We start from the raw sequence: 15397 nt of genomic DNA on the forward strand, positions 1-15397 counted from the left end.
GCTCTGTGCTTTAGCTGGAATCACAGTTGCTGCCGAAGGACCCCTCTGCAACTTAACCAGCCTTGCTCTTGCTGCTTCAACCCCAAAGGAAGGCCCAGAGCGGACGATATGCCTGACGCCGTCAGGACAAACGGGCGCGATGCGGGTGCGGACTCTTTACCCCAGCGCGCCCGCGGCTGGCGTGGGGCTGTTGTGTGTGGGTCCGAGCTAGAACCGCCCTTCCCAGAGCCTCGCAGGGAGGAAAGTAAAACAAGACGTTCTGCACCGTACCCAGAACGTTACAACAGTTCTGTTTCTCTCTCTGTCTGTGCTTTCTGACCCTAGAGGGTTAAATCAGGAGGGTACAACGCCACCCCTTCCTCCTACTTCCCGCCTCTCCCCCCACCCCCTTACCTTTAAAAAGTTAAAAAATGTCTGCAGTCGAAATCTCTTAAAGGGGCGGTGCTGGTGAACGAGTACTCTTGGCACGAGTCGCTGAGAAGGCTGGCTAGGGGCGTGAGTTCGCTCCACCAGCACCAAAACACTGAAGAAGGAAAAAAAAAAAAAAGAGAGAAGGAGACAGAGTGAGAGAGGGGGGAAAAAAGGAAGGGGAAAAAGGGGGGAAAAAGGCAGACAGACACACACTTTAGATAAGGACAATTAGTCACCAGCGAGACCCTGTAGGAAGAGGTTTGAATCAGAGGGATTTAATGAGGGTGCTCTGTGCCTTCCCTGAAGCCATGCCCTCCAGCAACTCCCGCCCCCCCGCGTGCCTAACCCCGGTGGCTCTCTTCTTGGCTCTGTTGCTCCATCTCTCCCTTTCCTCCCAAGCTGGAGACAGGAGACCCTTGCCTGTAGACAGAGTTCCAGGTTTGAAGGAAAAGACCCTGATTCTACTTGATGTGAGCACCAAGAACCCAGTCAGGACAGTCAATGAGAACTTCCTCTCTCTGCAGCTGGATCCGTCCATCATTCATGATGGCTGGCTCGATTTCTTAAGGTAAGGCAGGGGCTTCGATGGATCATTTTTTTCTTTTAAGTAACAACCCCCACCCCTTCCAACTCCCCATTCCAAAAGGGGAAGAAGAAGAAGAAAATAAGCCAAGCGGATCTCTCAAAGAGAAGAAAGGAGGTTTTCCTCCTCCTGGAATATTTGCTGTGAGGCTGTAACTGGTGATTGAGTAAAGCAATGTTTTCTATTAAGATGCACATGTTTGCAATGCAGAAGGCATTTCAGAAACTTATCAGTTATGACTGAAAAAATGTTGTGCTTACATATATCCACAATTAGCCTCCCCGTCTCCTTCTGAAAAAGAAACAAGAGGTTCAGGGCAGTTACAAAAGCGAAGAAAAGATCTTGAGCAACAAAGACCCGAGAGGAATGTGTGTGTGTGTGAGAGAGAGTGAGTGCGTGTCTGTGTGTGTCTGTGAGTGTTTAAGCGGGGATCGCACGAAAGTGGAATTTTCCACGGAAAGATCGCTTCGTCAGTTCTCTTCCACTCCCAGACGGAAAACGAATTTAAGCAGGGGGCTTGAACAGTGGGCAAGTTGGATCAGATTTTTAAATTTTTATTTTATATCCTCCGCTGTCGTCTCCAGACTTCAGGACTTTGTAAGACGCTTTTTATAGATCGAATCGCCCCCAGTCCCTCCTCCTCAAAATCTCCTGCGGTAACTGCATAGTTTAGTTTTTCTTTAAAGAAAAAAAAAATCCTCGCTCCGGTCACAGTGTATATAAGGAGAGCGTAAAGGGTCCTAGAAATACTTCGGGGATGTTTCAGAAGTCTGAACCCGGCACCGGCGGATTAGCAAACCCGGAGGTTTGTGATCACCGACTCTCCCTTACTCTAGGGCTTGGAGTCTAACTGGGCTCACCCTCTCCCTGGGTTGTTACTGTTCAGCAGTTAGGCAACCATGATCCCTTCCCGTTAAGGACAGAGTTGCAGTGTAAAAAAAGAAATAAATAAATTGCCTGCAATGTCGAATCCAAGTGTTGAGTTTTTAAAAATTCCCTCCAAGTTGGAGCCTCAGCTGTGGGCTCCCTCCAAGAGCTCTGAGGGCTCTCAGTCCCCCTTTTCTGCCCTGAGGCAGAGTCCGGCAGCGCGTCTTTCGTGAGTATCTTTCACTCCTTGGGAAATTCGAGTTTTGTTTCTTGTGTGCGCCAGCTCCTCAGTCTCCCGGTCTTCTCGGCTTCGGCGGGGTCAGCGGATGCGGCAGGTAGCGACTGGCGCTTTGTGGAGCGCTCCTTCCACGTGGAGCGCTCCTTCCACGTGGAGCCAGCGTTGCGGGAGGACTGAGTGGTTGCCGCTGCTGCCGCCGAGGCCATTTCGGTTTGTGCCGTGCCGGTGCCTCCGCTGGGAGGGCGGGAACAGCTCCGCGGAGCCCGGCTTCCTCCTCGGAAGTTCTGACTTGCAGCCGAGCGCGTCTCCGAGCACGTCCGAGTGTGGGGGGCGTCAGGGGTTTCCCGAAATATTCGCCCCACTTGCATTGCACTTCTCCAGCTGCGCGGACTCCTTCAGGTTTTTTTTCTTTCTTTCTTTTTTTAAACTATCCTGTTCGCGCTAAATGTTTGCCGCAGAAAAGATTCTGGAAGGCGGCTTTTCGGGGAAGAAGCCGTGGCGGGGCGCATTCGCATTGGCTGTGCAGGCTTCCGGATGCACAGTTGTTGGAAATGCCGTTTCCGCGGGGCCGGACTCTTGCGGACATCGCCTCTCCCTGCCGCCGGCCCACGCGACGCCCCGACTGTGCCCGCCCTGGAACTCGGAGTCCTGGAGTCCTTGGCCAAACGACCCTTCTGGCCACCGAACTTCTCGGGACGGCCACGACTCTTGTCAGAAACTCTCCGAAAGCGGAGTCTCCGGGTTTATCCCCCCTCTGTATCCACCTCATTTATGATACTCTTTAGTTTCTCCATTTGGATTTGGATCTTCAGACCTGAACCAGCAAAGCGTTAAAAATAACTTTCAGATCCAGAACTCAACAGCTGATCCCTGTAGCATTAAGAGCATCTGCAATGCTCCTTCTCTACCCCTTCCTGAAGTTTCAGCGTTTGGCTTTTCAAAAACCTATTTATGGAAATCCTGAACCTAAATAGATGTAAATGCTATTTTTCTGGTGCTTCTCGAGTCTCCTCCGAGGCACAGGTTCCACATTTTGGCAAAATTCACGTTCTCTGGCTCTTCCAAACGGCCCTAAGTGAGAAGGAAAAAAGATGGAGCCCAACTTGGAGGGTGGAGACGAGGATGTTACCTTTCCTGAGATCAGGCTGAATTATTTCAGGGGGCAAAGAGACATTGCTTTTACTGTGCAAGGCGGGGGTGGGGAGTGTTCTCTGAAAGGCAAGGATTAACTCCGGCAATCTCTCTTGCCCAGGGATTTGGGAGATGGATGCGGTTGTTATAAGGCAGTGGAAAAGGAAAATCAACTTAGGCATTAAAAAAAAAAAGTCGGAATCAACTTGATCTCACGTGCCTGGTCTGAGAGAAAGAAGGCAGGTTTCGCCTTCTCCGCAGTGGTTGCAGTGCCCTGGGGCGGAGGACGTAGATCCCGGCTTTCAGCCTGGAAATCTAGGCAGAAGTCTGAGCGCCGGGTCCGCGCGCTGCGCGTCTCCGCCAGGAGCGCTTTCCCGGCGGTAGCGGAAGCCGGGCAACTGCGCCTTAGCCTCGTGTTCTCAGCAGAAGTGTCCTCCTCACGCCACACGCACAGTCTGTTAACAAACACACTATCTAACCCTTTGCAAATAAGTACCTTTGGCATGCAGCGTGGGGGTGTCTGAGGGAGGGGGCCGCTGCCGGCTGGGCGCAGAAGGCGTAGCCCCGGGGAGCCAGGTGGCTGAGGGCAGGGCGGGCTGGGGCGCCGGGCGCACGCGAGACGCCGTGGAACGGCCAGGGGTCCGCGCGGGCGCCGGGCTGGGGCGGACACAGAGCCCCCTGTCCCCGGCTAGGTGCTCTCAAAGAGTGGGAAGAGGGCCTTGCTCGGTGCCCCGCGCCCTCTCGCCTTCCTCCTGGATCCTTTCCTCTCTCTTTATCTACCCCTGCAGCTCCAAGCGTCTGGTGACCCTGGCCCGGGGACTTTCGCCCGCCTTTCTGCGATTCGGGGGCAAGAGGACCGACTTTCTGCAGTTTCAGAATCTGAGGAACCCGGCGAAAAGCCGCGGGGGTCCCGGCCCGGATTACTATCTGAAAAACTATGAGGATGGTGAGAAACCTGCTTTCCATTCCTGCGGGGTAGGGGAAGTTTGGGGAGTGGGGGCGAGTACTCGTTGTCTGTATAGTGGTGGGGGGAGATTTAGAGGAGAGACTGGTTGAAGTTCCCCTGAAAAGCTGGCGAGGTGACACGGGAGTGTGGGACTCCTGACGTGATTACGCAAAGGGGGCTCACCAGGTTGTCCTTGTCCTGGCTGCCGGCCTTTTGCTGGGCGGCTGTGTCTCCGAGGCCGCGAACTGGTAACCAAAATTTCTGGCAGGCAGTCCTGCGGGGAGACGACGCAATGGGTTTCTTGAGAAAATTCACTCAGGTTCATAGGCTACTAAAAGGTCAGGGTCACGTTTTATTCCTAAAATTCTAGAAAAAAGTGCCTTTTTGTTTTTCTTACTTCTTGCTTTCCTGAGCTGAGGATATGGAAGGATTCAGCCTTTTTGAAACCCTCTCTAAAGTTTTCTCGAATAACCGTTTTAGATTGGTCTCTTGTGGGGAAGGTTTGAAAAGCTCCACAGTGAGTTCTCCTTCAGATTACCTAATCTCAGAGTCGATTTTTTTTTTCTGTTTTAAAGTAGGATGGTGAATGCCAGCCTTCTTTCTTGCTAGGATCAGATGAGTTAAGTATTGGAAGGGCTTTGGAAACTCCAAATCCTATTCCAATGTGAGAGGCCTATCTTTTTAGGTTTGAACAGTCTCATTTTAACTAGAGAAAAAATGAAAATGGTATTAAAAATTGTTTAGAGGATTTGGTGTTAATATCTATGAACTTTCTATGTGGGCGGCGGGACATACTTTATTTCGAATAGGCAAAATGGGAATGGGTGTGTGCTCAGCCACTGAGGCTGTTCAGATTGGGTAGAAGAGGCATTGGTGTCCATTCTTGCAGGACTGTCTCTACCCTGCTGTTCTTTCTCATAAGTGAGCTACAGTTTTATTTTTAAAGGGCTCAGGGACAGGTTCTCAGAGCTCCCTGGATTTTGTTACATCTTGTCCTTATAAATCAGCAAAACGAGGAAATGCTGTTGTATTTTCTGGGGCTTTCACTGAATGGGAATTCTGGAGAGGTATTGGGATCTATTTCAAGGGTGTCTGAGAAACATTTTTTTAAAATACTAGAATGGAGAAAGAGAGCAAGGCTGAGGCTTCTTGAGTTTGAAGCCTGATTAGGACTTACACTTTTATAACATTTGTAAAGTATGTAGGTGTTTAAGGTTACATCTTTTCAAAGGTAAATGTCATTGCCATAAAAACATGGATTGAAGTATAGTTTGCTGTCACTCAGCATAAAATGTTGAAAGGTAAAAGATAATCCTGAACAGCAGCTCTGATGGTAATTTGACCCAGGGCCTTATAGCTCCCAGGGTCCCTGTCAGCTCTGTGATCAGACACAAGAAGGGAGAATATTAATGGTTTTCTTGATGAAACAGCTCTTCTTCGAATCCATTTGAACTACTTCCTTTTTAGTTTGTGGAAAAACTTGTAAGAGCCCTAGTAACCACTGGGGGAAAAAGAGACCATTATAAGTTATAGGAATTGACTTTTTTCTCTCAAACTTGTACCTAGGATTATATTACTGATTCATTGAGAACATGAGATCTGCTTAAAATGAAGGATACAATTAGTTTCCCTTTGTAAAAGGAGAAAGTGGGCATCATGAGGAGAAAGGAAATTGGCAGAAGGCTGTGCCCGTAAAACTTCATAGAATTAAAAACAATCAGAAATGGAAAAGATCTAAGAGGCCATCTTCAATCCTCCCACCACTTCAGAGGCCAGTACAGGATCATTCCATATGGAATCCTTTTCTTATTTTGTCCAACCTGGTATTAAATATCTCTAGGAATGTAGTTTTCACCACTCCTGTGGGAGAGAGTTCTTGTGTCCCATAGATTTGTGCTGGCAAATTTATCCTGAATTTTCCCTTTATAAACATTCTCCGAGTATTTGTGCTTATCCCTGTTTGCATTTTTTAGACATCTACCTTCAAAATAATTTCTGTCTTTGGTGTGAGTGTCAGCTTCAAAAGTACGTTTCCTCATAGCTGTTTTTTATCTAGACTACCTGGATTTAATTCTTTTAAAACTTTCTTTAAAGTCAGTCTTTCCAGACACTAATCTGTTTTATTGCTCCTAGCTGAACTCCTTTTGATTTATGTCTCCCTGGTAATAAGATGCTCTGAACTATATCAGTATTTGAGGCCTTAGCAGAGTTAAAGAGAGTAGGAATGCCCTATTTCTGCCCTTTGATGCTTGCATATTCTTAAATTACCCATATTGTTTTTGTTGTTGCATTGCAGAATTCAAGGCAAAAATGTTTCTGGTATAGTCTTAGCAATTTTGCAAACATTATACTTCAGTTGTCACTTTCCATCCAGTGATAACTGTCATCATCATGAGCATCTTAAAATAATTAGATCTTCTCAGTAAATGGACCTGTCGTAGGCACTTGGCCATAAGCATCTTGTTAAAAAAAGATTTATTGACTTAAACATAATACAGAATAATAACATACATTTTGAGTAATGAGATACACTTACTGGCACATTATGAAACTGAATGATGAAGAGAATAGGGAATTTGGGCTTAGAAAGCGTGCATTGCAGGCCTGGCGCTATCACCTATGAATGTGTGGCCCTGGGCTTGCTGCTTCTCTGTAACATATGGATGATAATAGCTGCTGTGCATTGCTGTGAGGGTTCTAAGAGGTAATATGTGTAAAATATTTTGTCAATCGCAAATCACTATATGAAGGCTAAGGATTCTTTTATTAAAGGCAATTTAGGGGCTGGCCCCGTGGCCGAGTGGTTAAGTCCGTGCACTCCGCTGCAGGCGGCCCAGTGTTTCGTTGGTTCGAATCCTGGGCACGGACATGGCACTGCTCATCAAACCACGCTGAGGCAGCATCCCACATGCTACAACTAGAAGGACCCACAACGAAGAATATACAACTATGTACTGGGGGGCTTTGGGGAGAAAAAGGAAAAAAAAAAAATCTTTAAAAAAAAAAAGGCAATTTAATAAAAGTAAGAAAATTTATAACATATATATTTAATATTTTAAAGTGGGATTAAGGAGTGAATAAGATTCAGTGAGACAGAAGTTTATACAGAAGAAAGGAGATAGATTTAGGGAATTTTTTGAGAGGATTAAGAGAACGCAAGGAGAATTGCCTTTAAGGAATGGAGGTGGAGATCATAGGGTGGCTTTCTTTTGCGTGTGTGGTAATGAGAGAAGAGACTAATTTTTAGTTTTGTTATATACTAACATTAAAATGAACTCTTGTTCCAGCTTGGGTAAAATATACTTTTCCGGTTAATTCATTCATATTGCTACCTTGATGTGATTTTTTATTGTGGGTGCTTTCCCCTGAATTGATAGTGCAATTAACAAGTCATGTGGCTTCTACTTTCCAAATACTTTTTTTTACTGAGGTATAATTGACTATTTTTTTAAATACTTTTTAAGCACTTTAGTGCAACTGTGCTTTCTCTAACTTTCTAAAGCCACTGTTACGTATCACTTTGGAGCTTCTCTGGTTACTCCTTTAATACAGTTACTTATTCCACTCTATGCTTAGGCAACTTGAATATCATACAAACATGGTGATGATGGAGGAAATAAAAATAGGATTATTCTTCATATCTTGGAATCTTACCCTTTGCCTAACTTCCTCTCTTCTATGTGATATTATGCTTTTCTTTCTCCTAACAAAGAAATCTCAGGTTAATCTTTTGTTCTTAAGTTTATTTTGCTCCAGTCTGCCCCTTTTGGTTGTATATCAGTGGGCTTTTTTGTATGCCTGTCTGTTTACTGCCATAACCATATCTTTAATCAAGATGTACACTATTTATTATGTGCATCAAAAGCCAGCTTAATATTTCTAAAATGTCATAATTTATCCTGTCACTCTTTTGCTTAAAAACCTTGATGATTTTTGGATTGCTTACAGAAAATGTTCAAACACCTGAACTTGGCATTCAAAGCCTTTCCCTTCTCAATCCTGGCTTTCCTTTTGTACCCTACATTTCTATATACCTTTTATAACAGCCCTACTTGATTTTCACTGTCTCCTTAAAGCACCTTAATTTTCTCAACCCCATACCTTTGTTCAGCCAGTATACCTCTGCTTTGAATGTCTTTCTCTTGGCTCTGTGCAAATCTCACTCCCTCCCCCACCCAATTCCTGAAGGCCCATTGCAAATGCCCCTTATTTTCACAAAGCCTTTCTTGAACAGGTCGTTCCATAGTGATCTCTTCTTTCTCTGGACTGTTTTAGCTTTTACTCAATAAGCTGTTCTTTTGGCCCCTTCTGCGTTGTTTTGCTCTTTACCTTTTCATGTATACGTTTGTTTGTTTTACCTTTCCATCTAGAATGCAAATTCTTTATAGGAAGGGACCATAGCTAATTATTGTATATGCTCAATTTCTAGCATTGTGTATGGCAAATAGTAATAGTACTTGTAGTAGAACAAGTAATAGTACTTGTTCAGTTATATAATAAGGATCGCTGACTTGGCACCCTTTATTCCGAAAGTTTGCCAACACAAAAAGAAGTACAAAGAAATACAGGAAAGGGAGCCAGAGAAGTAGGACTACAAATGGTTAGTATATTCTTTGTTACACTTTCCATATTTTCCAAAGGGTTGGTAATGAGTTTATATGACTTTTACCATCTGGGAAAAAAATGAACACGATAGAAGAGAATAGAAGAGCTTCAGCAAATATTTGTGGGTACATAGTAGATTAAGCACACTCTTAAAGGCACTGGGAAAATAGAGGTGCCCAATGAAGAGATGAGTGAAAGCATACATGAAGATTCTATTAATTTTTCACCTTCAATGCATATTCCCATGAAGTCCCTTCTTAATGCTTGTTGTAATGATATTTTTCATTATTTTAACCATGGACTCTTTATCTTTGGTAGTCTAAATTGTCTTGGTTTCATGCTATGCATTAAAGGAACTTTACCACCTGATTTAAAGCCTTGCACTGGACCCATACTATTTTTTTATTGTTCTGTTTCTTCTTTGCCTTTACTTTTGCTTTCCCTTGTTAGCCTTATGTGGTTTCTATGCCTAATTTTCCAATTTCCGATTTAATAGTGCCTTTTCACAAATTTAAAATGTTTTTTCATCTCCATCTCCTGAAGTTTTTCTCTTCAGAGAGCTTCTGAAATCCTAAAACAATGTCAGTATACTTCATAAACTCTAAGGCACTATACAACTATTATTATTGTTCCCCTTTCTCCAGGAAATTTTCCCAGTTTTAGTAGAGGCGAGGTAGTTAATTCTTTTTCTTTGTATTCCCATGCCATCAATCAAGACATAGGACATAAGAACAGCACGACTGCCAAAATACATATTTGCCTTGAACTTATTCACCTTTCACTATCTCATTTTATTTCAAATAAATGTTCCTTGAAATTCAATTACATTTAACAAGTATTTATTGATGACCTGCTCTGTGTTTAGTTTCATGCTGGACAAAGAATGGCAGAATATAAAATAAATAAAAGATACTGTCCCAAAGCACCATTAGAATACAACAGTAATATTTGCTGAGGCAAGATTCACTAATCAGAGTTAATATTAGTAGGTGAAATTTTAAGGTAAAACAGGATATTTGCATAGCCTCAAAGATACTCCTCCACAATATTTATTAATTATTGTGGTGGTTTTAGCATATGTCCACAATTTGTTTGATACTTCTTCTTCTAGGAGGTGGAGCTTGACTCCCCTCCCTTGAGTGTGAGCTGGATTTAAGGACTTGCTTCTAAAGAAAAGAGTCTAGAAAGGGGAAAATAGTAACTTTACAGTGGAGAAACTCACAGATATCATTTTAACAAAGTGATCATGTTAACATCAGCAGATAAATCATGTTGATATCGTGTATTCCCTGATATGATGTGATGAGAAGGGCACTTCACCTTTGTAATATGCTTCCTCCAAATTCGTAACTCTCTATAAACATGAGAAAACACTGGTGAACCCCAAGTTGAAGGACATTATGCAAAATACCTGATCTGTACTGTTCAAAAGACACTGCCCCTGCTGTCATGAACTGGTAGCTTAGGTGGTGAGATAACATTTGTACTAATAAAACTGAAGAGTAACACAAAGACAATATAGAATGAAGTGCTAAGAGGAATATAATAGTGTGCCAGGGTGTAAAAGGAAAGGTAGAGATGAATGCTGGCCAGATTTAGATGAGAGTGAGATTGGGCCTTGTGAAAGATGGGTAGACTTTGGAGAGGTAGAGAAGAAGAGGGAAAGAGCATGAGGCAAAGCCCAAGTATATGTTTGCACAGTAAGGAGACTGCTCTGGCTGCATATGTTGTACATATTAGAATTATCTTAGTTGATGTTGCTAGAACTCAAATTCTTTTTTATAGAAGCCTGTTTGCACATTTTTTGTTAAATTCAAAAATGTTTATAAGTTAAAAAATATCTAAAATAAAGTACGTTAGAAATTGTTCTAAGAAAAGCTCATATTGGTAGAATTATGTCTAAATTGGGTTTTAAGAAGTTCTAATGTATTTTTGTCAGCTCCAAAATATGTAATTAAAAAAGAAGAAAGTACCTGTGTGAGAGAAAAGGTTGCTTGGGTAAATCCAGATCAGATTATGAGAATCTTGAATTTTAGGCATAGTAAAATGGAATTGGCCCTCTAGGAAAATAGAGGCCATTATAAGTTCTTTTACTCCATTGGAGAAGGGAAGGACACCTTTTCAAGATGGGCAATGACCTTTGCCCTCTCCTATTCTCCTTTTCCAAATCACTGCACACATTCATGTACTCGAGCTAAAGTGTGTTATAACTGAACTTAGTGGTGTTTGAGTTATGAAGCTTGTTTGAAAGACAGATAATTTAAAATCGAATTGTTAATTTAATTCTTATTTGTAGGGTATATAAAATAAAGAAAAGGTTTTAGAATTTGCTTGACAATTTTTATGCTACCCTTCCTTCTTTTATAGAGTAAAAACAAGCAAGTATTTTAGAATATTCATTCACTCATGAATTTACTCATTGAGCAGGCATCTAGTATCAGACCCCTGCTTGACACTGAGGCTGGGAAGGTGAATGAGGCCCAGATACTATTGTCAAATTACATACTACTGAACTCTTGTTACTTCAGCAGCATCAGCCAAGAGCTGTTTCTAGAGATTTTTAGGCCCAAGAAAAGCCTCCATTCCACCTTCATCATTTGGCTTTCCATGATTTGTCTGCTAGCAACTTTAGAAGGATTTGAAACAGTTTAATATTGTATTAAAGGATGTCAAAGATCACCTGAAGTTTTATGTATGTTATTCTGCCTTTTGGAAACAAAATGGATGCATTTTCTGTAATGTTTGAAATTTGGTACCCAGGTCCTGTGTGCTAGCTGCAGCTCACTGTACCTCTGTGAATTTGAATGTAGTATCTCATAGAGTTATAGTCATCATGTCGTTCAGTCACAGTTTAGTCATTTTGGCCACCTCTGTAGTGTTGGAAGTGGTAGGGATCAGGAGACTCTGGTCTATTGCTTGTAAGGTGGCTTAATTAATTTTAATGAATCAGAAAGTCCAGTAAATAAACCTTTCAGTCGCAACCACACTTGTATAAGTTATCACCTGGTCACTGGGGCCGGAGGTAATCTACAAACAGTTGTGTGTTCCTGTACAACACAAATTGTGTTACTGTTGCCAATACCAAGTACCATTATTTCTCTTGCCAAATTTGTTTAAATTCTCTCTCCTGTTCTCCCAAGCCCTCCTGGTAGAATGGGTACCTCATAGAAGAAAAGAAGTTTCTTTCAGAATTCCCTGAGCCTGTTCAGATTGCCAGTCACATGGTCTGGGCTCCTGGAGTTAAGACCCTATTCTGAGAATCCTTCATCAAAATGGATTATATGTTTAGAATCTTAACTTTGGTTCTTCTTAGTGCTTTAATCAAGTTTTTTGCTATCTCAGGCTATGAGTCAATGGATTGGAACTCTGAGCAGAGGGTGTATGTGTCTGTGTATGTGAGAGAGAGGGAGAGAGAGAAGAGAGAGTGAATGAATGAATATATGAGCATGGAGAATTTGGTGTGTTGTGTTTCTTGCGCTCATCCATGGATGGTGATGTAGGCACATTTCCAGACTAGTGGCTGATAGTGTAGAAGGTATAGATACCATGTTGAAATCCTTTGTTCTTTGGTTTTGTGATCTGATTGAGTTGGGTTCAGTTCTGTTCAGCTTTCTTTACTTTAGTATGGTGAAAACAGTGTAATTTTGCTTAATTATATAAACATATTTTGGTTATCAACTATATACCAAGCTTAGTGCTAGGTATTGGGGCTACCAAGAGGAATAAAACATGAACTGTACTCTCAAAGGGCTCTGGTCATACATATTCAATAGAATTTCACAGTAGTCTCTGTAACATCTCTCTACTATAGTCAGTCTAACCTTTGGCCGGTCCCTCTACTTTGCTCACACTATACCCTCCACCTTGAATAGTCATCTTCCCTCTAGAATTCAGAATTTTACTTGTGCTTCAAAGCTCTGCCCAGGTCTCCTATCTGATTAAGCCTTTTGCTAAGCCAATTCACATTAATCCCCCTTCATTCTCTGAATTTTTCTGAAATTCTTCTCTGAATACTCAAACTAATTTAGTCCAAGTGCCTCAGAATTTATGTTTGATTGACTTAAGCAGATATCATGTTTGTCTCTAGGGATTTACAATCAAAACACACTGGCATGGACACATGCATAAAAATCCATATAGAGATAACCATCATCACACTACATGGAACAGACACACTAAGTCAAATAAAGTATTTATGTTATTTATAAACTTTAATGCATATGTTTTGCTTTTTGTGTGGCAAAGAATGAAGAGCGAAAAATATAAGCTGCATCTTTAGAAAAGACAGGGTACATTTCTGTATCTAAATGTTTGTTTTGAGGGAGTTGAGAGTTAAACCAGTACCTTATTTTCACTTGCTCTGGAAATGCAAAAACACCTTAGAGGATGGTAGGTGAGATTGGAAAGCTGGGAAAGGTAAATTGTCCAGATTTTGGGCATTATCTCTGAAATACTATGGAAGAATGGATGTTTCTCTGCAGCTTAATAATAGTAACAATATATTAATAATATTACTTAACATTACTGAGTGCTTATGTGCCAAGTACTATTTTAAGCAATTTACGTGCATTAACACATTTAATCCTCTCAACCCTATGAGGAAAGTTTTCCCCATTTGACAAATGGAGAAATCGAGGCACAGAGTGGTTAAGTAACTATCTCAAGACCACCCACCTCATGAGTTGTGGAGCAGGGACACAGTGACATCAGTGGTTAAACTTGCAGACTTAAATGGAGTCTCTGCTTGAACTTCACAAGAAGACTGGTGCTAGTCTCAGTTCTTCTGCTAATTAACTGTGTGCCATAGGGAAAGTTGTTGACCCTCGTGAATCCTTCCTTATCTGTAAAATGAAGAAAATTGACTACATTGTCTACATATAGCATCTAATTCTAAGATTCTGTGAGTTAAAGATATCCTCAGACACACAAGATGTGCAGGAAATAATAGAAATGAGAACAGGATAGGATATGTTCAAAGGTTAGAGGCTGTAGAACAAGCTGTAAGGGCTGTAGGAGTTCAGAGAAGGGGGTTAAGTGAGAGCTGGAGTAGTCAGGATAGGTGCCTAGGAGGAGGGTCTTGACCTGGCCTTAACGGTAAATAATAAAATGTTAATAAGAGCTACTGTTTGTTGAGCTCTGTGTTTTACATTGTTACCTCATATAATTCTTAAATCAATCTGATGAGAAACTTTTGTGTGTGTGTGTGTGTGTGTGTGTGTGTGTGTATGACGAAACTGAGACTCAGAAAATACATGTGACTTATTCAAGGTCATACAGATAAGTGGTTGGTAGAACTAGGAGTAGAACCCAGTATGGTACTCTCTTCACCATACTTAGAAAAGAGAGGGATCCAGTCTTTGATTCATTCATTATTTCATTGATTCATCCATTCATCTATCTGGCACTCAAAAGCCTTATGCTTCACATTGTGGAGCATTAAAAAAATGTGTTCCGTAGTCCTTCCCATGAAGGTGTTTGAAGGTCTTGTTGGTTAGGACACAATAGTTTTTAGGTAAAACAACAAAAGAATAATCACATAGAGACATAGAGACATAAACAAGTGAAAGAGATGGTTGTCACACTTTATGACATAGTGAAGGAATAGAACAACAATTAATTCAATATGGGATAGAACATAGTTTCTCTGGGAAGGAAGTATATTTTGGAAGCAGATGGATTGAAGAGAATAATAGAAGTGGATCAACAGTGTTATTGATGTAAGGAAACTGGCATAAAATTAAGAATACTTGAACAAGTTGTTGGAAAGTTACCATCACATTGTTGGACAATTTTAGAACTACTTTATTATTTTTTTTATTTTTTATTTATTTTTTTTAATTAATGTTATGATAGATTACAACCTTGTGAGATTTCAGTTGTACATTTTTGTTAGTCATGTTGTGGGTACACCACTTCCCCTTTTGTGCCCTCCCCCCATGCCCCCTTTTCCCTGGTAACCACCGATTAGATCTCCTTATCAATATACTAACTTCCACCTATGAGTGGAGTCATATAGAGTTTGTCTTTCTCTGACTGGCTTATTTCGCTTAACATAATACCCTCGAGGTCCATCCACGTTGTTGTGAATGGGCCAATTTTGTCTTTTTTTATGGCTGAGTAGTATTCCATTGTGTATATATACCACATCTTCTTTATCCAATCATCAGTTTCTGGGCATGTAGGTTGGTTCCACGTCTTGGGTATTGTAAATAATGCTGCGATGAACATAGGGGTGCAACGGACTCTTGAGATTTCTGATTTCAGGTTCTTAGGATAGATACCCAGTAATGGGATGGCTGGGTCATAGGGTATTTCTATTTTTAACTTTTTGAGAAGACCTAAAGATTAGGCCTGAGACAATAAGTCTTTTGGAAGAGAATATTGGCAGTACACTCTTTGACATCAGTTTCAAAAGAATCTTTTCGGACACTATGACTCCTCAGTTGAGGGAAACAGTAGAAAGAATAAACAAATGGGACTTCATCAGACTAAAGAGCTTCTTCAAGGCAAGGGAAAACAGGATTGAAACAAAAAAACAGCTCACTAATTGGGAAAAAATATTTACAAGCCACTTATCCGACAAAGGGTTAATCTCCATAATATACAAAGAACTCAC

General features: G+C 41.7%; 1 protein-coding gene across 3 annotated transcripts in view; it reads left to right on the forward strand.

Moving 5' to 3' along the window:
* The first annotated feature begins 544 nt into the window (after positions 1-544).
* HPSE2 (heparanase 2 (inactive)) overlaps positions 545-15397 on the forward strand; it is a 602725-nt gene continuing 587872 nt past the window's right edge. For 2 of the 3 annotated variants that reach the window (XM_044752780.2, XM_070485653.1), the window contains exons 1-2: positions 545-979; positions 4019-4176. In XM_044752780.2, coding sequence (XP_044608715.1) covers positions 690-979; positions 4019-4176 — 448 coding nt within the window. In that variant the 5' untranslated portion in view covers positions 545-689. Of the gene's footprint in view, positions 980-1814; positions 2091-4018; positions 4177-15397 lie in introns of those variants that run through there. The other variant, XM_070485651.1, reaches the window with a different exon arrangement.

The sequence above is a fragment of the Equus asinus genome, chromosome 2, assembly GCF_041296235.1.
Source record: "Equus asinus isolate D_3611 breed Donkey chromosome 2, EquAss-T2T_v2, whole genome shotgun sequence".
NCBI lineage: Eukaryota > Metazoa > Chordata > Mammalia > Perissodactyla > Equidae > Equus > Equus asinus.